At 53.8% G+C, this 24,368-nt stretch overlaps 1 protein-coding gene across 1 annotated transcript in view; it reads left to right on the top strand.

Moving 5' to 3' along the window:
* TTC7A (tetratricopeptide repeat domain 7A) overlaps nucleotides 1-24,368 on the top strand; it is a 115,957-nt gene that overhangs the window by 59,268 nt on the left and 32,321 nt on the right. The window contains exons 11-15 of the mRNA XM_079111622.1: nucleotides 1,385-1,489; nucleotides 8,886-9,003; nucleotides 10,318-10,375; nucleotides 11,615-11,687; nucleotides 16,404-16,564. Of these exons, the coding sequence (XP_078967748.1) occupies nucleotides 1,385-1,489; nucleotides 8,886-9,003; nucleotides 10,318-10,375; nucleotides 11,615-11,687; nucleotides 16,404-16,564 (515 nt within the window). The remainder of the gene's footprint in view (nucleotides 1-1,384; nucleotides 1,490-8,885; nucleotides 9,004-10,317; nucleotides 10,376-11,614; nucleotides 11,688-16,403; nucleotides 16,565-24,368) is intronic.

Raw genomic sequence — 24,368 nt, 5'->3', positions numbered from 1 at the left:
CCCCATAGAACCTGTGTAAGGTCATGGTTCAGAGTTTGGTGCAGATTCTATGCAAAGTCTGCTCAGTCTCAGGCTGTGTGGCTGGAAGCCATCTCCTTAACATCTCAGCATTTCACTTTCTATAAGCAGGGTCATAGTACCTGCCTCAGAGAAATGTCGTGAAAATTAAGTGACTTCATATTTATAAAGCACTTAAAATGGGTGTCAGAAAACTTTTTCTGTAAAGGGTCAGGTAGGGCCATTTTTGACTTTGTAGGCCCATCTGTCATGACTATCCCATTCTGCCACCCCATCACGCAGATAGCCACACACAGTACCTAAATGAACAGGCATGACTGAGTACCAATTAAACTTTATAAAAATTGACCGAGGGCCAGAGTTGGCCTGTAGGCTGTGACTTCTGACCCCTGACTCAGAACAATGCCTGGCACAGAGTAAGTTCTAGAGAGGTGTTAGCTGCCGTACTTATCATTATGGTAACATCCTGCTTTCCCCTCCTGGCCCTCCCTCCACACGTCGCCATCCTCAGCAGGTCCAGCCTGCATCCCTGGATCCCTGGGGAATCCCACATTCCTGTCTGCAGGTTGTCTCCAGCTCTGTTGGCTTGGCTTCTCTCCTTTCCTGCCAGCCTCTGTGTCTCCCTCATCCTGCTACCCAACCTGCCTCCGACTGTAGACTGTTTAGAGAGCCCCCTATTTTTTTAATAATATTTTAAAAATTTGTTCTAATTAGTTATCCATGACAGTAGAATGCATTTTGACACATTATGTATAAATGGAGCATAACTTCTCATTTGTCTGGTTGTACATGATGTAGAGCTACACAGGTCATGTAATCATACATGCACATGGAATAATAATGTCCGACTCATTTTACTGTCATTCCTACCCCCATGTCCCCTCCCCTCCCTCCACTCCCCTCTGTCTAATCCAAAATACTTCTGTTCTACGCTTCCCCCTCCCCCCCATTGTGAATTAGCATCCACACATCAGAGAAAACATTTGGCCTTAGGCTCTTTGGAATTGGCTTATTTCACTTAGCATAACATTAGAGAGCCCCTTTCTACCTCTGAAATTTCTGTAATTCAAATTCGGATTCCTTTTGCAGTGCTTCCCTCTGTTGTCTTGTTAGCTGTTGTCTTGTCCCCTAAGGACAAGGTCATCTTCACCTCCATTCTTCAGATGAGGAAACTGAGGCCCATGGAGGGACTCACCTGACAGCAGCACCAGGACCTGCAGCAGGCCCTCTGCCTGGCTCTCGGGAAGAAAGGGGCACCGAGCCAGGACTGGTTGTCTGGGGGACTCCCACACCATGGGTAGCAGGCACCCCATCTGTGGAGACCCAGGGTGGCCAGCGATGATGTCCCCTGTTCTTTCTTCTGCAGTCAGCCTACGCAGTGTCACTGCTACGGGAGTGTATGAAGCTGCGGCCCTCAGACCCCACCGTGCCCCTGATGGCTGCCAAGGTCTGCATCGGGCCCCTGCACTGGGTAAGTGAGCTTGGGTCGTGGGCAGGCAGGGCCCAGGTCCCAGCAGCCTGTGGGGAGTGCAGCAGCAGGTGGGTATGAGGTGGCTGTGCCTGGCTTGGCATAGAAGGCGGGCGTGGAGCTGGAGGAAGACTCATGAGGACCCACCAGCTTTGGGCCCCCCCAGCCGTCCCCTACTCGGGATGGGCTTCGGTTTGTGGTTGAACCTTGAAATGTGGTCAAGAGTTCAGTGGAGGGAAAGTACAGGTCCCCCCCACCTGCCCAGCAGTGGGAGTAGTGAGCCTGGAGCCACCCGTCATTTTAGAAGCCTTGGATGACCTCACACCCAAAGGGCAAGGGCCTATGTGATGCTGAGGGTGGTCAGCCCTGGCCCCAGGGAGGGCAGCCCCTCTCAGCGGCTCTCAGTCCTCTTGGCTCCAGCCTGTGGGCCCTGCCTCGGCTCGCCCACCTGTTCTCTGCCCTCTGCTGAGGCAGCTAAGCTGCTAAGAGGCTATAGCTCAAGAAGTGCCCTCTCCCCAGGTGGTGGCTTTGCCATAAGCTCCCGAAGACTCCCAGGAATCAGCAGCTTGGAGCAGTGAGGGAGTCCAGGGCCAGGATCCCGGAGCCCCCGTCCAGGCTGCTTGCCTCTAGGGCCGAGCCTCTGCGTGGATGTCTGCTCTAACTCGAAGCTCCCTTCCAGACAGTCTCAGCCTTCCTTAGTCCCATTAGCCTCCTGATGTCAGGGGTGGTCCTGTTTCTACCCTCGGAGTGACAGAGCAAGTGTCTCCCACATGCTGGCTCCAATCCCACCTCTCCTACCCTTCAGAATAAGTGTCTGTCCCCAATTCCTTCATCTGTTCTCTGGGCCCAGGGTCTGCCAAAATGGGTTCTTTGCCTCCACACAGCCGTCTCTGACTTCCTGTAGTCCTGACACCCCAACCTAACCTACCCCTTGCCATCATGTGTCCAGTTTGTTCAAAGACAGCAGGGACCAGGCGCCAGGCGTACACCACAGGTGCCAATAATTACTACCCTGGACAACTGACTCCTCCTGCCACTCTCCCCTCCTTGAGCATCCAGCAGGCAAATCACTGGCCCTATCACAGGAGGTGATAAGCTCTCTGTAAATTCCACATCCTCACACTCTTCCCAGTACAGGAAACTGGCCCCGGCCCTCCCTCAAGTCCCCACCTCTCTGTTCCCGTGCCTTTTCTCTGCTGCAGGGAGGTGGACAAGGGTGAGGGGGTGAGGCAGCACTGCCCTTTCACTCCCTGGTGCTCAGATTCCTGTGTCTGAAGTATTGGCGCTGGGCCCCAATGTGGGCAGTCTTTCTGGCTGGGGAGATTTACATCAGAACCACCCTGTAATGGGTTTTAGGCTTTTAGAAGGCACAGAATGATGGGGTGGTCCAAAGTTCCACGGCCCAAACATTGGGTGCACTTGAGTAAGGCATGTGACCTTGCTGTGTCTCAGTTTTCTCATCCATAAAATGGAAATAATAACAGGCTCTTCCTCAGACATTGACATAAATGATATAAAGTCTGGAGGGCTGGGTGCATTAGGGAGGCTTCATGGAGGAGGTGGCCTTGAACAGAGCTTGGAGGGTTGGGAGGATCCAGGTAGGCCAGCAGCAAGACCTTCCACCGTTATTTGCTTTCCCTGGCCCCAAGAATATCAGGGAACCCTCCTACTCCCCAGGTCTTTTGGGGAAGGCTGTTCCCTAGAGAGGGTGCCCTGGTGAGCAAGCACTTGGATGCAGGTGGCATATGAGCTCCAGAGTACCTGCAGCAGAGAGTAGCAGGAGCTGGAAGGTGAGAGGGTGCAGAGCCAGTGGGCTCCTGACGGCCAACTCAGACCCCTAATTGTTCCAGGGCTTCTAAGAGGGACCTCAAACATCCCTGAGAGGAAGCCCAGAATACCCGTGTCTCTGAGGGTGGGACGGGGGAGGGCATCTGTGCTCCCTAAGGCTGCTGCCAGCTCTAAGGGAGCTGTGGTCCACCCAGCCAACGGCACCCTTGCCAGGAAGCCCTAAATTTAGGTCTTCCCACCACGGAGGAGCTGTTTCCCTCTACAGCATAATTACAGTAATTATGTGCATTCAGATTACATGGTAATAAAATTAGGATCAAATCAGTCCAAATTGAAATCAGATGAGTTAGGAGCAAAGTAATCAATGACAACATAAATAGAAAAGCCCAAAAGGAAGCTTAAACACACAGACTTGTCTTTGGATCAGGGAGAAAGAAGGGAGAGCTGTTTAACCTGGGCTGAGCCTGTTGAGTGTTGGGGCGGGTTGGAACCGGAGTTTAAATCAGGCCTAGCCAGCGCAAGACCCTGCTGGTGGGCCAGGGGTGGACTGCTGGCAGCTTCCCTGGTCTGGAAACCACCTCCTTAACATCCCCTGAAGCCTTGCTTGCACCTGCCTTGGACACAGACTGCTCTGCGTTGTGATCCTGTGTTTCTTGGAGCAGAACTGTCTCTCTCACTTCTCTGAAACGCCTCCCACAGTTCAGTGGGTGGACCCTCCTTGCCCATGAGCACAGCTGTCTCTTCACAAGGAATTCTGCCTTGTATGGCCCTTGTCTTCCCTATTAGATGGGGATCTTTTTCACTTACCATGTTTTGCACTCTGACCCCCTGTCCCTGCAGAAAATTATACAAATGGTGGCGTTGCTAGCCAGGCAGGGCCCAGGTGGGCGTTCTACATTTGGCTCAGTGGTTTCTTCTGCCCTCTGGCTAGTTCTTGCTGCCCTGGTTGGCACAAGGCAGGGAGCAGGCTGTTGGGTGGCCAAGGGCAGCCTGTTCTCCCAGGGGGCCAGGAGATGGGCAGCCTGGTGTTCTCTGTTCCCGAGGCTATAGCGTGGAGCATGGGCCTGATGGCAGGCGGGGGCCTAGTTGCATGAGACAGCATGCATCCTGAGAGGTGACTGACACCCCCTCCAGCTCCTTCCTTCATGGCTCTTCTAGCTCACGTCAGCCCCCAGCAGGCTCAGCCATCTCCCAGCCAAGCCCTAAGAGCAGGGGACAGAAATCTGGGGGTGGACCATTTGGCCTGGGTTGCAGGAAGGGAGGCTGAAACTGGGACATTAGAAAAACAAATTGTGCTAGGCAAAACCAGCCTGAGTGGCCACATGCCCAAGGGGCGGAGCACCTGCTGTCCCCACATCCTGTCCTCATGTCTAGAGCCAGCGTGGGATGCCCCAAGCCAGGTCTGGGAGCAAGGCTGCCCCCAGGTGGGGGCCAGCAGAGGACTTGCTTGGTCCTGTGCTGGTTGCTGGCTGACCAGAGACTTTGTGACAGGGTGGGGGTTTGCAGGGAGGACACCCCCATCCCCCTCAGCCTGAGGGCACCTAGGTGGGTGAGAGGCCTGCCTGGCAACCCCCTGCCTGGGCACGGTCAGCATCTTTCCAGGGTCCCCACTTTTAGAACAGGAGGAAAAAAGGAGAGTAGATATTTTTTAGTATCCCTCCAAACACAGTGATTTAAAATCCAGGTAATTTTAAAAATCAAAACCTTCGTAGGAGGCAAAGAGGACAGGGTGTGCGTGAGTGGCATGTGTCACACGGAGACAGCAGAGGAGATTGTAGAGTGGAACGCAGGCGTGCACACCTCAGGAAGGTGTGTGATGCATCTCCCACGGGGGCACCCATCCCCTGAGGGGCCGTGGGTGGGAATTGCATGGACTGGAGGAGAGAGGCTGGGGTTTTCAAGTCCACACCTACCCACACTCCCAGCTTGCGACTTTGAGGCAGTAATTCCCAGTGCCTCCGTTTTCTCACCTATAATCTGGGAACAGTCACATTCACTGTAATGGAGCTGTGAACCTGAGAGGAGATGAAGCATGTCTGCGCTTAGCGTGTTGCTGGGACCTGGTAAATGCTCAGCACGGCTGTTCTAGCCCCTTCAAAATAGCAGGCACTCAGAAAGGATGCACCTTCGTTTTTCAAATTTAGGGGTGGGCAGAGCCAGGAAGACAGATGAGTGTTTATGAGGTAGGAGAAAAGAGCACCAGCTCTTCTGCCACCACCTTAGAGAAATGAGAACGCGTCTACTCCTCTCAGGAAGGAAAAAGTGGATTTTCCACAGAGCAGCGAGTAGGTTCCGGGCCCTGTGGGAAGGAACAAAGGAGAAACGAGGTCTCTTTATTCAGATCCCCTCAGGCTCAGGAGTGGGCTTTGTCTAGTCCCCAGGAAGAGAGGAAGAAGGAAGAATCCCAGGGTGAAACCGCTTTGGCCTGCTGCAGAGAGAAGTCAGCCAGGAAGAGCAGGGCAGTCGGCAAGGAGCACTGGAGACAGAACTCGCAAGATCACAGGGAACTTTTCCTTTACTCATGTAAAGCAGAGTATCAAAGCATTATACCCTTCAGTTCATTCTTTTTCCAAAGTGTCAGAGAGGAGAAAAATGAAAAGCTACAGAGGGCAACCTTAGGGCAGGGATCCTGGGTTGGAAACACAGTTTTGCTCTTTCTGAGCCTAGGCCACACAAGCTCCCTGTGCCTCAGAACCTCCAGCTGTTCCACCAGGTGGTCTTGGTGCCCTGACGTGCCCCAGGGGGCTTCAGTCTCTGTAGAACCATAGGAGGACCTTCTCCAGGGTTTTTTGACAAGGTTATGTGGCTGTTCTGGGTACGAAAGTATTGCATCATGGGAGGAAGGTTGGCAAGAACGCTGGAGACTCCTCACCCAGAAGTATCATGACCAGCAGGGAGGGCCCAGAGCCACACCTGAGCTGTCACAGAAGCAGTGGCCCCACAGAGCTGCCAGTTGTTAACTTCGGAGGCTGTGGGAGGAAGTGTCTGGAGTTTAGGAAGAACACCTGAGGCACCAAACAGAGAAGACAAGGGCAGGTGGCAGAAGCTCAGGCACCTGGCAGCTGGCACCATCGGGTTGAACAGCATTTGCAGATTGCAGGTTGAGACCCGTTCATGGGCTGTGGAATAGAACACTTAAGAAATTAAAATAGAATCCCAGCAACTTGGGAGGCTGAGACAGAAGGATCGTGAGTTCAAAGCCAGCCTCTAGCAACTGCAAGGCGCTAAGCAACTCAGTGAGACCCTGTCTCAAATAAAATACAAAACAGGACTGGGGATGTGGCTCGGTGGTCAAGTGCCCCTCAGTTCAATCCCCAGTGCCAAAAATAATATTAATAATAATAATAACAATAATAGACTATCAGGATAGGATGGGAAATATTCCAGTGCATAACCTCTGGAGTGGGTGAGGCTTGTGCCACTGGCTGGGTCTGGTGGATATGGGAATGTGTGTCCTGGACCATGGATGGGTCAGAGAGCTTGAACAACCTGGCAGAGCAGACTGAGCAGGGCTGCAGAGTCACCAGCTTGTTCTTGTGTGGTCACTCCCCTGACTAAGGGCCAGGCCAAGAGACAAAAGGCAGACAGTAGTGTCCCCTCTATGGATTTCAGAGGGCCTTTGATGCCACTTCCTAATTTGTCAGTGAGATCGTGTGTGTGTGTGTGTGTGTGTGTGTGTGTGTGTGAGAATAATACTGGCCTGGGGATGTAGCTCATAGGAGAGTGCTTGCCTAGCATGTAAGAGGCTCTGGGTTCGATCCCTAGCAACACACACCTACAAAGCAATGAATTTTACTATTACCAAATTGTCTTTGATATCTGGTCACACGTTGCCCTGAGCATTACCATGTGATCCATTTAGTCCTCCCAGCAGTTCCCTGGGTGACACTGTTGTTATCTTCATTATACAGAAGAGGGGACTGAGGCATAGCAAGAGGAAATGACCACTCCAGGACTCGAATCCTGACAGCATGGCCCCATTCCTTTGTCCTTGTCACCAGGCTGCTCTGCCTCTTTACAGAGAGCTGATTTGAGTGAGCTGGCTTGGGGTTGAGCAGAACTCTAGCACGACGGAGCGAAGGTGGCAGAGTCAGCGTCCACGATTCAGGACCCCGCTCTTGTTAGATGAGGGAATCGAGCATTATAAAGCATTTTCTTTTTCGTTCTTGCTGTGACAGCATTCTACCCTTTGGCTAGCTAGTTAGAGCACCTACGGCTGCTGCATGCTGTTGAATTGTGTATCGTCTTCCTTAATAGAATTAATTATATTTTCCTTTATAAGCGCTACATGCAGAAAGCCCATTTTGTGGTGTGGCAGTAGAAATCACAATGGTGTCAGCCTTATAGGGACATGGTACTTGGCAGCCTTGTGAATTTTATCTCTTTCCTCTGCACATTGGATCCTCTGTTCCCTCAGGGTTTTTCGTTTTGGTTTGGTTTGGGTTTTCATTTTGCCCATACCTTACCACAACTGTGCCCCACTCATCTCCCCATGGCTAACTGTCTCTGTCTCAGGATCTCAATTCCAAACTCTAGGGAGAGAAGACTCCACCAGATGTGGCCAGTGGTTAAGCCACAGGATACAGAGCTGAACCTGAGCAGGGATAGGGGCAGGGTAGGGCTTTGGTGCCAAAACCAGCCTAAGTGTGAATCTTGTCTCCCAGTTGACTGACTTTGCGAGTCCTCAGCTGGAGACACTTGTGGTTAGGAGATGTTGACCTCGGTGGCACCAGAGGGTTGGGGTGTGGTATATTCTGCCCCTTGCTATGGGCTGGCGTGGATCTCAGGCATGGAGGAGCATCTCTGCCCTCTCTGGAAGCTGATGTTCTCAGAGACAGGAACACAGACACTCTGCTGTGGGAGGGAGGAAGTGTTTCCTGGAGGCCTGTGGGCAAGAGTGGGCCTGTGGTGACCCCTGGCTGTGCTGTGCCCGGCCTCCTCAGCCGGCCTCTGTGGTGTGTGCCCCAGAGTGTCCCATAGACCCTGTCTTCACGTTCTGTGTGGGCACAGTGGAGTGTGTATGTGTGACCCCTGCCAGTTGGTCCTTTTCCAACTAGAACTGTCCCCCTGCTCCCAGGACAAACACAGCCCCAGGCCTTTTTCCCCTGCTCAGAGATGGAGCAGGCCCTGGACTTAGCCTGATGGCAGCCTGCCTGCTCTGTGGGGCTGCATGTCCAGCATGTCAGCCCCGGCTCCCCTATGTCTGCTGAGCAGGGCAAGCGCAGATACAGGCCCCTCAGAGGCCACACAGGCAAGGAAGCAGCAAAAAGGGCCTGCCTTAGGTTCCTGCTCTCAGCAGAGCAAGCTTTGGGGAGCTAAATCTCTGGAACTGGGGAAGCTTCTGGCAGGGAGAGGTGGTGTCCTGTGACCTTTAGCACAAGGCCTCTTGGAGGGAGAATAGGTCCAGGGAGTCACTCTCAGGTAGAGAAAACAGCCAGTTCTTCTGCTCAATGCTTGCATGACCCAGACAAGCCACATGACCTCTGGTCATGTGGCCCATGTGTGAGAAATCGCTGCTCTTGTCTGCACAGCAGTGTCCCAGGCTTGTGACTCTGTGTTGCCTGCCATGTCCAGAGCCCTCTCCAGTGACCTCTGCCTCTCCTCTTCACAGCTGGAGGAGGCCGAGCATTTTGCCATGGCGGTGGTCAGCCTCGGAGAGGAAGCTGGGGAGTTCCTCCCCAAGGGCTACCTGGCCCTGGGTCTCACCTACAGCCTGCAGGCCACTGACGGTGAGTGCCCTCAAGAGGATGCCTCAGGCTTCCTAACTGCCTCCAAGGTGTCTTGTCCCACTAGTACCCCCACACCCCCACCCTGCCACTCCCCACCAGCCCCGTTCTCTCTCTCTCTCTCTCTTTCTTTCTTGCTCTCTCTCTCTCACACACACACACACACACACACACACACACACACACACATAAATACACACCTCTCTGTTCCATTTCCACCCTCATGCAGCCCGCCGCCACGCCCAGCTCTTCTCACGCGCCCAGTTCTTCCCACCTTCTAGGCCCTGCCCCAGCTCCGGTCAAGCCCAGTCTGATCTGTGTGGAGCTCCTGGTACTTCCTGTCTGTGGTGCCCAGTGTCAGCCCCCCACAGGGCCTTCATTCTGGTTCTCACAGACCACTGTGATCCTCCGAGGTCTTTTAAATACCCTGTCACATGGCATGGTGCTGGGCATACAACAGGTGCTTCATAAATACTCACATTTAATTGATGGGTTCCACTCCTTGCTGCCCAGGCCTGGTGTTCTCTCCCCAGTCCTGACCTTCCCCACATTGATCAGGCAGCTACCTGCCTGTATCCTTGCAGTCTGAGGGGAAGGGAGTGATAGACCCCTCCCCAGGCCTAACCTGGACTGGGATCTACCTTCACCTACCTCCCCCAAGTGCCAGTCCCCAGGAATAGGACTGTGCACAAGAAGCCTGCTGCACCAGGCCTGCATAGCCTGACTTGTCCAAAGAGGAGAAGAAGCTGTCTGCAAGAGCCTAGTGCAGAGCCAGCACTAGTTGAGATGTCTCCAGGCCTCTGTGAGACCCCTGCATGGTCTAGAAAGGGAGTACTGTCCCTTGGTCACAGTGGGCTCTGATCAAAAGAGCCTCCTTGCCTTTGACCCTGTCCTAGCAGGGGCCACTCCTGAAGCTTTCTAGGCAGGGAGCTCTGCTGGCTCTCATTGCCTGGTCCTCCCCACTGGGGCTCAGACCCTGGGGTGGGGCCTGTACACAGTCGTGGAAAAGCTCTCCAGGTGCTCACGTCACCAAAACTCAGAACACTGCCCTGCCGTGTCTAGAGTCGGATGTAGTTCAGCAGAAGAGTGCTCAGCTTGGGCTCAGTCAGCAGCTTCCCTGCCCACCACAGGCAGTGACCTTTTTCAAGGCTTGGGCCTTTGAGAGAGTTGAGTTGGTCCAGGGGGCAGGAAGCCAATTGAGTCAAAAAAGCCTACATGCCAAGAAATGTGCTAGGAGGCCAGGGCGGCAGAGAGCATCCGCCAGAGCTGCTGGCCTTTGAGGCACCTGATGTCTCAGAGTCCATCTGTCTCCTGCAGCCACCCTGAAGTCCAAGAAAGACGAATTGCACCGGAAGGCACTGCAGACGCTGGAGAGGTGAGGAGACGTCTGCTGGCCACGGAGGCTCTTCGATGGCATTCTTTCCCATCCTTTCCCTCCATGTTTACCTCTGAGGTGTTCACCCTCTTCCCACTTTATGGATGAGGAAACTAAAACTCTGAGGGGTGACACAGCAGGCAGGGTCAGGCCTTGGAGGTCGGGCAAACAGCGAGCCCTGCCCTCAGCTCCAGGCCTCTGGCCTTCAGTACTGGTGGACCCCTGTGGTCAGCTAGGAGCTGGGACTACGGCAGCCACCAGGCCCAGCCGCTGCGGCCCAGGGCTCTAAAATGGAATAATAGCACCCTACTGCTGCGATAATCACATGACATGAAGCAAGAAACATCTCGTCACCGTGTCCCACGTGTAGTGGGGAGCTGGGAATGGAGTTTGTCTCCTTTCAGGCTCTCCCCAGCCACCCCACGAGTGTGAAGACCTCCAGCCTCCCCCTCCGACTTCCCACAGCCCTTGCAGAGATTTCCTAGCAGCCTCTCCCAGAGGCCATGCCCCCTCGCCTTGCTCAGCCCCCTCCTCTCCACCAGGCCCCGCCCACCCATCACCCTCCTCTGAGCTCTGGCCTCCCCTGCATCTTCCTTGCGCCGCCCCCAAGTGTCCTGCTCCCTGCTCAGCACTGAGGTGGCTGTATTGCTGGGTGGGGCCCCACTGGAACTCTGCTGGCTTCGTTGGAACGTGGCCACCCCAGCCCCTCTCTGGGGCAGGTTGTTCTCCAACCCAGGGAGGCAGCTCCAGGACCCCCTGGAGCTCCAGGAAAGGGAGACTTGCCCCTCTCCCTCACCAGCTCTTCATTCTTGCCCAGAGAGGCCATTCCAGGTCCTCCACCCTGGGAGAACAGAAGGTGTTAGCCTCTGTCCTTCTGTGGGGAGGTGGGGAGGCTCTGGCCAGCTGACGATGCTCAGAGGGGAAGGCCAGGCTGCTTGGTGTGGATATACCCACTCTCTCCTCACCCCTTACTTCCACCCCTCAGGTTTGTCACCTCAGGGCCACGTCACAGATGACCCCTGCCTCAGCTGGTGCCGGCCCTCCAGAGCAACTGTCCCCTGCCTTGGGCTGTCTGTGGGCCTTCTGCCTGAGCCATCATCTTCTGGCTGGGCGGGCAGAATCCCCCATCCCCAGCGTATTGCCCACCACACCCAGCTCAGGGCTGGCATGCTGGAGTCCAGCTCACACGCTGTTGCTCATTTGTTGATGACTGACTTGTCATTCCCTCTCCCCACACAGAGCCCAGGAACTGGCACCTGACGACCCCCAGGTCATCCTTTACGTCTCCCTACAGCTGGCGCTCGTCCGACAGGTGGGTTGTCACAATTCCTAGCCCCAGATCCCTGGGGGCTGTCGATCCCCTTCTGGCTGTTCTGTTTACCAGCTGTGTGACCCTCTGCGAGTGACTAGACCTCTCTAAGCTTCTGCTTCCTTAACTGTTGTGTGAGCACCTTTGTGCCCCTCCTTGGAAGGCCTAGTGAGGATGAAGTCAGATAATGTGGGTGAAACATGTGGGTGTCCCATAGGTGGGGCAAAGAGATAGGGACCGTCCCTTACCCTCACTCCCTCTGCAACATGTCAGTCTTCTGAGAAGGTGATATGTGACCACAACAGCATTTGCTTGTGTCCTGCCTCCCACCAACCTTTCCCTGAGAGTGTGGGGGAAGAGTGGCACCTGGAGCTATTTGTAGGTGGGCTCTCTGTGTCCTCCAAAGCCTTTCCCTGAGCCTTGACCTTGGCTTCTGGGGCCCTGTCAGTCAACTACCCTCACCATGCTGGGACCCCTGCCACCATCTGCAGCTCTCCAGGAGAAACCTACCTTGCCCCAAGCTGAGCAGCTGAGCTGTAAGCTGTCAAGAGGACACTGGCTGTCTGGGCACGTCCCCACCCCATGCCCTTCAGAATCTCTCTTGCCCTCATGCACACTGCAGCCTGCAGACTGGTGCTCTGGTGACCTCCAAAGCAGGGCCACTACATAGTGACCCTCACACCCACTGACACTCAGCACTGCGGACAAGCCTGTGTCTCCTGTGCCTCTGGGAAGCAGGCTGAGCTCCAGACTGCTGGAACACTGGACTCAGGTCTCTAATACAAAGCCCACCCTGAGCCAGTTAGGAAAATCCCTGGGCCATCTGGAATGGGCACTGGCACCTCATTCCTGGCCGAAGGCTGGTCCTGGTGTTGTGCCTGCACATCAGGAGTTGAGTGAGCTTTTCTCCTGACTCCAGGGCAGGGGGTTCTGCACTGTCCATCTGCATCACCCTCTCCTGGAGCCCACTTTGGCCTGGATCCTCTCATCATTGCATGGTGGTTCTCATCGTTGGGACCCCTTTCTTCTCACTCCATGCTTGGACCCTCCTCTTGGGTCTAGTGACTTATTGCTGTCACTCTGAGTCCTCTGTCTCCCTTTCTCTGTCCTTCTGTCTCAACCGTTTTCTCGCCGTTGGCCTGCCGTCATTCCTGCTGTCGTCCACTGCTTTTCTCTCTTCCTCTTGCACCATCCCCTCCCCCATGACTCACTCCATCCCTCCGCCACCTCCACGCTGTGCCCACACTCCTGACTTCCAGGCCCTGAACCAGGTACTGGATCCCTCTGTGCCTCTCTCCAGGAGTATCACTCTGCTTCCAGAAACACAGATGGAAAGATACCTGAGACTGCTTTATTTTTAGCCATCTGTAAAAGAACCTGGTGCTTTTCTTGCCAATCAAGTTAATGATAAACCTTTGGTGATGCATTTTTTAATCTCTTTAATTATTCATCCCACTCCGATGAATAGGGCTCATCCTTTGAGAGAGATGGCCAGCCAGGCCATAGGAGCCTGGTGCCCAGTCCCTGGGGACTCCAAGTCTCATCAGCCTCGGGAGTTTGAGGGTCTCTAAGTGGACTCTAAGCTAGAGCCCTCACCCCCACCCCTGATTCTCTGAGGCTTGGAGCCATCCCATCCTGCCCAGAGCATATCTTGTTGCCCTGACACTGATGGTTAGGGACTTGGGTGCCTAACCCAGGGTAATGGGGTGTGTTGTGGCAGAATTACCACCACAGAAACAGCCTTGGGGAGGCACAGATAAGCCAAACTGGTAGCCACAGTGATCTTAGCTTCCTTCCTTCTTATAGTCTTCTTGACCTGTCCCCAAAGTAAGGTCCCTGTGAGAGAACTCTGGGCCTGGCACTGGTGCCCATGGCCTGCACAGAGGCTAGGATGGAGACCAGTGGGAAAGCCTGGAAGACTTGGGACCCCACAGGGAACATGAGAAACCGGTGTCTGAGGTTTGGTAAAGAGCAAGACTCAAAAAAAAAAAAAAAAAAAAAACGACGAAGAAGCTACTCGTGGGCTGGGTGTGTAACTTAGTGGTAGGTAGACTTAGCCCGCAGCAGGCCCTGAGTTCAATCCTCCACACTGAACTTAAAAAAAAAGACTCAAGAGGTTCCAGTGGGAAGGAACCCTGATGTGGACAGTCATTCGCAGGAGCTATTGTCACTGAGTCCTGTCTCCCTCTGTGCATCCTTCTGTCAAAACCATTTTCTCCTGAGCAACTGGGCTGTCATTCCCAGGGCTGAGGGCATGAAGGAGCATGTATGTGCCCGTGACTAGGAGGAAGAATCTTACCAGTTCCTCAGCTGCCAGGGCCTGGAGGAGGAGGGTTAGAGAGGAACACTCACTTTCAAAAAGCTCACTCTTCAGTGCTCTGCAGGACCTTCCCTGTCCAGTGTCTCATCTCCACAGTCACTGCTATGGGTATGACCATTACCCTCATTTTGCAGCAGAGGAACTGCCACTCAGAAAGGTGACTCCCACTTACCCTAGGTGCCAGCTGGGCAGTGGCAGAGCTGATTGCATGCCCCCCCACCTTGACTCCAGAGCCAAGCTCTTGCTCCTGGGAGCATCTGAGTAGGAGGGGTATTTACCTGTGAGGTTGTGTTCCCCAGCACTGCATGAACGGTTTCAGAGAAGAGGACCCAGTCGGCTCTAGGCCCGTAGCTAGAGCGCTGTAGCAGGGCCAGGACTTCCTAGCCCTCCACCCTCCCACCTGCTGAAAGGTTCTCTCTGTCCACCTGGTGACAGCATCCATGACAGAGAGGAAGGGCAGGAAGGAGAAGGGCATTTCAAGGGGGAAGGGGGCCTCGTGCTAAGAGTGCAGCTGGGTGAAGCAGCAGTGTGGGGTGGAGGAGGCTTGTCCATTCTGGGGAACAGGCTAGGTTGAAGGTGCCAACAATCCGGAGGTGAGGAGGAGATAGTGGTTAGCTGGGACCTGCTGCAACCCTGATCCATTCTAGCTGGCCTTGACCTGGAAAGAGCTCGAGTATAGGCCTCTTGCTCATCCAGCAGAGGCTTAGCAGCCTGTGGGAGCCCCAGCCCTGCTGCTAAATAGCTGCACAGTGCTGAACCTCTCAAGGTGAGGGCATTTGAAAAGATCGAGGGGTAGAAGATAAACCTGCATTTTCATTTGCAGTTAGCTCCTGTGCCTAACTTGCAAATAAGGAAACTGAATTCAGAGACTGGAGCTCCAGGGCTAAGACTAGAACCACACCCCCCCCCCTTTTTTTTTTCCAAATTCACAAATACCACCCTTTCTGCAACACCCCCAACAAGCCCTCAAGGGTGTGATCAATGGATTCAGATGGTGCTCTCCCGGGCAGGACCGGAACAATAGGCTCCGCCTGTGTTTGGTGAGAAGAAGGAGATGGTGGAGCGGCCGCAGGCTGCCCCCGCCCACAGGTCACATGGAACTGATCAGGGAGTGGCCGCAGGCACCAGGATGAGGGGCATCTTTTGAAGAAGACTGTTTACGTTGGTGACTGCCAGAATTCCTTGATGTTTGTGGAAACTTTGCCCAGCCCCTGCCAAGGGTGCACACCCGGGCTACGTGGGTGGGGTTGGGAGGAGTTTTGCTCCCTGGATGAGCAGCAGATGGGCGCAGATGCTAAGAGGTAGAATGGGATGGAGGAGATGAGCATGCAGATGAATCTTGGAACCCATCCTGGGGAGTGTTGTGCTGAGAAGGATTTCTTCAGGAGAGGGGAGTTCCCTGAACCACCACATCCTCCTCAAGCCCAGCGAGGAGCAGGGAGCCGTCCGGCAGGGCAGTGGCAGGCGGGCATGTGGTGTTAGCCCTGCACACTTCCTCTGAGGTATGCTGGGAAGTTGAGCCCACCACCCTGCTGCTGCTTGCAGCCAGGGCATGACCACAGCTGCAAATCACTAGTCCTCTCAGCAGCTAGGTAGGGTGTTAGGGTCCCACGCAGCTGGGACAATAGAAGGTGCCCTTCCCCACTGGGCTCACCAGTAGGGCTCCCAGAGCCACCAGGGCCTGACCTGTTTCACATAGAACTCCAAGAAGGGAAGCAAAACAGAGTTCAAGTTGAATTTTCACCAGCTGGGAAACACGGTGGTCCTCCGTCCCTCTGCTCTCCTCCAGAAGAGCACGGGCCGAGTTCACGGCACTCATGGAGACTTCTGCCAGGGGCCTCCCAGACCCTCCACATGTGTCTTTCTTGACCCTGTGTGACCTGGCCTCATCCTACCTGTCCAGTCTTACTTCTGCAGAGAACCAGGCTTAATAATCATTTATTGAGTCGTAAAACAAAAAACAAGACCAGAATCTGGCCAGGCCCTGCACTGCCCCCATTAAAGAGCAGTCTCCCCCTGTCCTGACACTACCCTCTGCTGTCTCCTTACCTTTGGTCAGCTGCACCTCCTGCCTGGAATACCCCCTTTCCTTCCACTGACCCCTGTTGACAGGACTTTAGGAAAGGACTTCTGCATGAGGTCAGGCTGCCTCTTTATAGAACTCCTACACCTTCCACTGAGGAAGTGCTTCCAGGTATCTACCCAAATCCTTCATGCTGTATATGAACCTGCTTCTCTCTACTCTCCACAGGGACAGCAGGCCCCTCCTTGCTAGGCTAACCAGGGGGTATATTTTCTTGTAGTACAACCCCCAAGTCCCAGGACTTGCTCACTTCTTGGCTGGCTCCTGGCCCCAGAGCCCTGGGGCAGGTCCCTAAGCTGGCTGTGACCTTTGGCAGATCTCTAGTGCTATGGAGCAGCTGCAGGAGGCCCTGATGGCGTGCAGGGACGATGCCAACGCGCTTCACCTGCTGGCACTGCTCTTTTCTGCCCAGAAGCACCACCAGCACGCCCTGGATGTCATCAACATGGCCATCACCGAGTACCCCGAGAACTTCAAGTGAGTTCCCTAGGGACTGTCTGGTGGGTGGCTGACTGGCCCTGGCACAGGCACCTGGACACACCGCACCTTGTCATGTTGCCAACCATACACACGGAGTAAGCGCCTATTGCATGCATGCTACCTGGATGGAGAGACAAGGGGTGTAGGGTGGTGAGTGACCCCAGTGCTCTGCTCTGGGGTGCCATGCGGGGACTAGTGAGCTGGGGGGAGGCGGCAGCAGGGGCTGTGGACACACAGAAGAGGGGCGTTGGAGCACAGGTGCACTGCTCAGGTACTTCCACCCCCCACTCTGCACGAGCCTCCTCAGGGCTCCACAGTGTGTGACTTCATCATGACCCTGATGTAGCCAGCCAAGGATGGGATTCTAACATTGGCTGAGCTGGCAGAGGCCAAAGGAGCCATTCCCCTGCCTTCAAGGAGGCTGACTGCCTCCTCTTCGCTGGCACTTGAGAGGAAGTGGTTGTCCAAGGTGGTACCGCTCCTCTGTTTACTGCCCCAACCAGATGCCCTGCTTCTTGGAGCAGAGTTCAAGTTTCACTTGGTCTAGGCAGTGGTGGGTGGGGCAGGACTAGACCTTCCTACCTCCCTGTGACACAGAGGAACTACTACCACCAAACCAGAACGTGGGAATGAGAGCTGCACCAGGCCAGCCGAGGCAGGAGGCTGGCTGCTCTGTTTGGGGAAACCAGAGGGAAGACATCTTTCGATTTCTGCCTTCCTCCCCTCAGGGACAGGTGACACTGGGTACGGCAGGCTTTGTTTTTCTGAATCCTGTAATTCCAGAGTGAGGGGCCCCAAGCACCCTGATCCCACCCTGTTCCACCTTGGGAACTGAAGGAAGGCCATTTAGAACCAACCTGACCCTCTCCCACTGTAGAGAGCCAGTAGGAAGCTGGGCTCCTGGTCACCCTGGCCACTGTGACTCATGCTGGCAATGTCAGCAGGTTCATGGAGAATTAGGGAAAATTGGTGGGTAGCTCAGTGGTGGTGGGCAATGAGGGAAGCTGCAGTGTCCCAGCCTGGGGAGTTTTTCTCACAGGAATACCTGGGCTTCCACCTCTGTCCCATCAGAAACAGGGCTGACCACAGGGGTCATGCTTGGGCTTCCTGGCCTCCTCCAGAGAATGCCAGGTGATTTCACCTGTGGCCTCTGCCAGGGTGCTGAGGACTACTGTGGATGTGGTCCTCCTCACCAGGGCTAAAGAAAGGTGCCTCGGGCATGATAGGGTTCCCTAAATCCAGGCATCGCAGTGTGCCTTGCTGAGGAGGGGACCGCCGTGAGTGAGGCCCAGGGCTGGCCTTGCCCTGCCAATTAACCTGACCCACAGTCCCAGGAGCCTGGAGCCTTGCCCTGCCTACCCTTATCCAGATCCACCCCCACCTGCAGTACCCAGGCGGATCCCAGCTGCTCGCAGCCAGGTGTGAGTAGAGTGTGCGCCATCTCAACAAAGCCCATCCTTGTGTTCAAGGGATGGCCCTGATTCTGAGCCTTGACCCAGCCTTTCAGAAACTATTAAAATCCCAATCACTTCACTTTATAAGGCAGGTCACTTAGGGGATTCTAAAACACAGGTAAAAATGTTTGGACAAGGGATTAGATACCTTATCTCGGTAATAGCAAATATTACACAGCGATACAGGCTGTTAACATTTCTTGTTATTGTTATATATAATGAAATTACACAAAGACCAAGGTTCTCCACTGCTAGTGCTGGTACCTTGCTCTTTCCAGCTCCATCCTCACACCTGTCTGCCCGGCCCTGACTCACTGTGGCTGGTGTGCATACCTGAGTGTGCTTGTGATCCATGTGCCTGCACGTGGGTGTACGTACCGCGTGAGCATGAGTATGTCTGTGTGCGTGCATTTACTCTGGACAGTTAGGCCTCAGTGGAGACAGAAATGGCCAAGAAGAAAGATTTAGAATCCTCTGGGGGATAGGGGTGGGGGCAGTGTGGTGTCACACACCTGTAATCCCAGCAACTCAGGAGGCTGAAGCAGGAAGATCACAAGTTCAAGGCCAGCCTTGGCAACTTAGCAAGACTGTCTCAAAATAAAATAAACAGAAAGGGCTGAGAATGTAGTTCAGTGGCAGAGTATTTGAGTATCTTTTGCAAGGCCCTGAGTTCAATCCCCAGTACCAAAACAAAAACAAACCAAATAAACAAAAAATAGAATCTTAGGGTGAGAAAGGAGAAGGGACTCCTCACTGACCCCTGGGGCTGGGGCTGAATGTGGGCCACAGATGCTGGGTAGGGCTTGGGGCAAGTGTTATTTTATCAGCAAGTCCTTTTTCCAAATAAGTCTCACATGGAAACTGAGGATATAAAGCAGATGGGGCAGAGCTGCTCTGACGGAGGCACATGAAGACTCATAGCGCCCCCGGTACCCTGTCTTGCTCCCCTAGTTCCCGCTAAGGGGGCCTTTCCATTCCTGCAGGTGGCTTTGTGTGGCTCAGTGTGTCTTCCTAACTTCTGACTGAGTGTTCCAGCAGGCACCCCCCGCGCCCTGTCATGTGGAGGCTGACCCCCTCCCTGTGCTGAAAGTCTGAAAAGTTCAAGCTGTGTGAGGTACAGCAGGGCATGGGGTCTGTCCAATGTTGGGGGCCATCCCTCCAGCTCCCCCTCAGCTTCCCTGGCCCACCTCAGGTAGATGCCTCCTGCCTCTCCTCCTCTGCCTTCCTGAGCTCTGGGGCTGCGCCGGGAAGGCTGCTCTCCCTCGTGGCAGTGTGTGAGCCCCTGCTGCTGCCCTTCCCCAGCCGTGCCCGCTTCCTCCCCCCAGGACATGCCCCCTCACTCTGAGTGTCTTCATGGGCAGAGGGTCCTGGCCCTGAGCCTGGTGCCTTCTGGGGGACATGAATGAGGGCCGTGCCTGCGTGCATGTGGGGAGAGGGCTTTCATCAGGTCCTCAGAAGGGCCTCACCCCAGGAAGATGGAGAAGCCCTGGTGCAGGTGGCTGCCTGTCAGTGTGCAGCCTTAAGCCCAGGGCTTCCCCTGCACAGCATGAGTGTCCCCGCTTGTGCAGGCAGGAGCCTTAAGGGGGCAGCCTCTGCTGTGGGAACAACTCACCCGCACAGAGGACTAACTGGAGGGGCGTCAGGAGCTCTGAGGGCTGAGGCCCTGTGTGCTGTTTTGTTCCCTGTCACTGCAAAGTGGTGTGCTGCAGAGCTTTTGGGAACTAGCAAGTGCTGCCCCCAGTAGCCCCCTGCCTCTCCCCATCTGCTCACCCAGCGGTCAGCAGAGGAAGAGAAGCAGTTTTTATCTTGAACCACCCTGAGCCCCTCACTTCCCAGACCATGAGGAGATGTTTTCACCTGAGCTAGTTCTTAAAGGGTACAAAATGTGCTGGGGGCGAAGCTCAGTAGTAGAGCAAGTGCTTGTTGTTGTCATGGGTGAGGCCCTGGGTTCCAAACCTAGCACTGGGGAAAAAAAATTAACTGGAAAAAGCTATAGGGCCTTCTGGCCTCCAGAACTGTGAGAGAATAAACCTCTCCTATTTTAAGGAAAAAAAAAAAATATATATATATATATATTTATATTAAAAATATATATATAATATAAATATATATAATATATAAATATATATATTTATATTAAAAATATATATATATAATATAAATATATATAATATATAAATATATATATATAATATATATATATATACGTGTATTGTACACATTTACATATGGGGGAAGCTGTCTTCCTCCCAGCTCTGCTGAGTGACCATAAGGTATGATCATGTCATTTTGCAAATAAGTCAATCTATTCCTCACAGATGAAACCCCAGAGTACAGAAACCCAGGGATTAGCAGGAAATGTCATTGAGTCCATTACGGGTCAGGGATCTGCAAAATGTCATTGCTCTTGGAGTGACACTGAGTCCTTCTCCAGCTGCTCCCTGCACTGGGAACAAGCCTAGTGGCTCCAGCTGTTGCCAAGACAGTTAATTAAACAACTGGTCCAGCAAATATCACTCAGCAAAACAACACAAACGAAACTCCTTGGCCCTGACCTCACTGTCACCAACAAAGTCTGTTTTCAGGGGACACTCACAGGCTTATGAGGGTCTCTCTTCCACCAAACACTGGCACAGCTGTCTGGTGACTGCTACCTCCTAGAACTTGTCTTTCCTGCAGAGGCCATCAGAGCAGCAGACGCTAGGGCCTGCCCCAGGGAGGGAAGAAGTACCGTGTGTGTTTTGCCTGTCATTGTTAGAGAGAAGCCTGGTGCAGGGGAGGAAGCCAGTGGGTAGATACACCCACGTGAGCTTACACCTGTGTGAGAGCCATAGTGAGATCCCTGCCCTTGAGCAAGGTCTGCTGCTTGTCTGTGCCACCTGCAGCAACTTCTCCTTGAAAAGTCAGACAACATCTGTCCTGGCTTCCTGTGCTTCTGAGGTCTGCTGTGAGACTCAGACTAAAGGAAGTCATGTAACTGATGGATAGCCATGTCCAAGGTGGCACGGTGGAGGGTGGAGGGGCTGCCCCCAGAGTCACACTGGTGTATGGGACCTGAGAGCAGCAGTGGGTGCAGGGACCAGGAGTTGGAGGAAGGAGGTGCCCAATGGAACTGGGCCCTGAGCAGAGGCCAGGAGGCCAGCTCCGGGAAGAGTGCTATAATGTCCCCGCTCCCATACAGGCAGCATCAAGACTCCAGAGCAAAACCCAGCTTTCGTAGAGTCAAACTTTAGAAAATCCTTCTGAATTCAGGGATTAGAAAGCAAAGCAAAGAGGATCTTAATTTCCATGCTGCGGGATGACCTTTAGTTAGTTGAGCTCAGGTTTAAAAAGGCAGGAACGTGATGAGGCAGAGACTGATGGCCCCTCAGGGACAGTGTGAACCTGGCACGATGGGAACCAGACACCCTGGGCGGCTTCCTGAAATCCTGCGGGCTTCCGACTAAGCCCTGGACACATGTGCTGGCCCTTCTGTCCCTGACCACCAGCCAGGCGGCCCAGGCCTTCAGAGGGCAGCAGTCTCCCTGTTTGGAATGTGAGAAGTTCCTGCAAACCCTGGAGATGCCTTTCTTCTTTTTTGGGGTGGGGGAGGCAGCTGGGCGCCTGACCAGGGAGGAGCATGGATATGGGGTCAAGGGGAACGGGTCACTGATAAGCGTCCTTCCTGAAGCCATGGCACTGTCAGGCAATGGTTTTAGGTAACAGATTCTTTGTGCTTTAGTCAGACCCTTGTAGTGAAGGTCACCATAGCAACCAAACAAAGTTCCTGGGCTAATGATGGGAGCTTTCCAATAACCAACCTGTCAGTCATTGCTCCCGCCCAGCCCTGGAAGCCTGCCAGGCTGGCTATGAAGGCCCACACCATACCTAGATCAGCAAAGGAGCAAATGGATTCTCTTCCTGCTCCACAAAGAGCAAAACCGAATTCTCCCACCGCCCACACCCCAGTCGGTCAGAGTAGGTCCTCCTGGGATTTCAGCTGGCCCAGCCCTGGTCCTAGGGGACTTGGAAAGTCCTGGGGGAAGATGTGTCATAGTCCCAGAAGGCACTTCCCAGCAGGGGAACAATATGGCCCTCTCCACAAGCCTGAGCTCGCTTGGGGTAAACAAATGAACCGCCAAAGTCATCTGCCCCAGGAAACCTAGACTGTTTTGGAAAAATGCTTGAGCTGATAACTAGGCATTAGCGAGGCAGACCTTGCCTGGATCCAGTTCAGGCTGAGGCTGAACCTCTAGGGCACTTCTCTCATCTACCTGACCTGCCTCACCTATTTTTCATTGCTGGTAACAAATTTTTCATGGCGCATTCCACTGGGCAGAAGGGATCAGAGTTTTAGGGCTTCTGTTAATGTTCTGCCTTAAACCCAGTGTGTGTGTTTGATTGTCCTTATTACGGACTTGTAGTACATCAAAAGAATGCTTAAAATACCAACACTCCAGCGAGGGGGTTGGAATCAAAGGTATTAGTACAAACAGTTCATCACTTTGCTGGGTTCATGAAGCATGTTTGGCTGCCACAGCGCCTGAGGAGGACACCAGCCATGGGATGAACTTGCCGGCCATGTGGCTGAGGGAAGTGTTAAGCCAGGTGTAATCACGGGCAGCATGGGATCCTTGCCAAAGGTCAGTTCCTCCTCAGCTAAGCTGGGTTGACATTCAGCATTTCCCCTCATCGTTGTCCCGTGAGCACCTCTGTTCTCACTTCATGTCCTGTGTACAGTCCTTGGTCTCCAGTTAGTGGGCAGCTTACATTTGACCTTAGGAGGGTAGAAGACATGGGTGGTTTTGTTTGTCTCAGGAAGAGAGGAAGGAAACAGATATTTGCAGGTTTTTCCCAAAGGAATTCTATGTTTGCCTTCAAAGGGGGTTTTAGCCCTGGGCTTCTGATTCTCGTTGATCTCCCTGCTTCAGCCTGGGCCTAGGACACGTGGTTCTCTGTAGCAGAGACAAAGTCTTTCTGCCCCTGGGAGAAGGCCTTGCCCACAAAGCAAGGCTAACCTCCCTCAGCAGGGGGAGATCTTCAAGTACTTGAGGATCTCACTGAGTAGAAGTGGCAGACGAGAGCAAGGCCATACCTGCTGGGGACCTACCTTTGTTCCACACAAGGGCCATTCTGGAAGGTCTTCTGCCCTGAATGGTTATGAAGAGTCTCTGTGGTTTATGTTCAGTTCTGCCAAGGTCATGAATTTATGTCTGGGGAGCATCTGGAAGGAACTGGAGGTGGTCCACAGCAGAGAGAAGCCGAGGCCCAGAGGCCAATGCAGTCGGCCATCAGTCAGCACAGAACATAGCTAAGAATGGTGTGCCTGGGCTGCTGGCCATTTTCAGGGCAGCCAGGTTGCTCATCAGGTGGAGCAGACCTTTGAAGGAAGGAGGAGCTACTTCAGAAAGTAGGTGTTTTCAGGCCCTTGCTTTTTAAGGCTTCCAAGTCAGATCATGTTTAATGAATCAATTAAGAGGTGGAGAGTCATCAGGAGCCTTCAAAGAGTGAGGGACATAGATCAGTGGGGCCCAGTGGCCCACACCTCTAATCCCAGCTGTGTGAGAGGCTGAAGTAGGAGGAACACAAAATTCCAGGCCAACCAAGGCAACTTGACAAGACTGTGCCTCAAAATAAAAAATAAAAAGAACTAGGGTGTAGCTGAGTAGTAGAGAGCCCCTAGGTTCAATCCCCAGTACCACAATTAAAAAAAATAAAAATAGGGGACATGGATCTGTGGAATCCTCCAAATCCCAGGGCTGGTGGGGAATCACTACTTTAGGGCTCAGAGCTGCTGAAAGGGGTTCCTTCTATGTTGAGGATTAGTCTCTAGGAAGGTAATTTAGCCGGAATGACCCTCCCCCTTTCAGGGAGGTAAAAATCACACCCTTGAAAGCTGTGTGAGTTGACTCCGTCACTCACCCTGGTGGAGTCTTTCCCAGAGCCGTGGAGTTTGAGGAGTCTGGGAGACCTATGTGGCTCGATGTGTCCCTGGCATCCTGGGCCTCCCCCTGAGAGTCAGGTGATCACAGACTGAGGGGGGGCAGGGGCAGGCTGGGAAGAGCTCACGCCTCTCCTTCCTCCCCCATCCTGTCCTGGGGGGTCCCTGTGCCTGGCCCTGGGACAGCACATCCCCACTTCAGGCCTTGGTCTTTGCCCTCCCAGTCCCCCTGACCCTGCCCAGGTACCCTCCGCACCCCACTGCGTCCAGATCTTGCTGGTTGGCAGGGACTCTCCCAAGCCCCACTTTGTTCTTGGAGCCCCTGCACTTCAGAGCCCAGCCGCTCAGTGGAGAACCTGATGCATTATTTTGTTTCCTAATTGCTTCTGATGAGTTTGAAAGTCCCTTTCAGGCAGGGACTGTGACC

Source organism: Sciurus vulgaris, assembly GCF_902686455.1.
Source record: "Sciurus vulgaris genome assembly, chromosome: 14".
NCBI classification, from domain to species: Eukaryota; Metazoa; Chordata; class Mammalia; order Rodentia; family Sciuridae; genus Sciurus; species Sciurus vulgaris.
The sequence above is the reverse complement of the archived record's forward strand: the minus strand, read 5'-3'. Positions and strand labels throughout refer to the sequence as shown.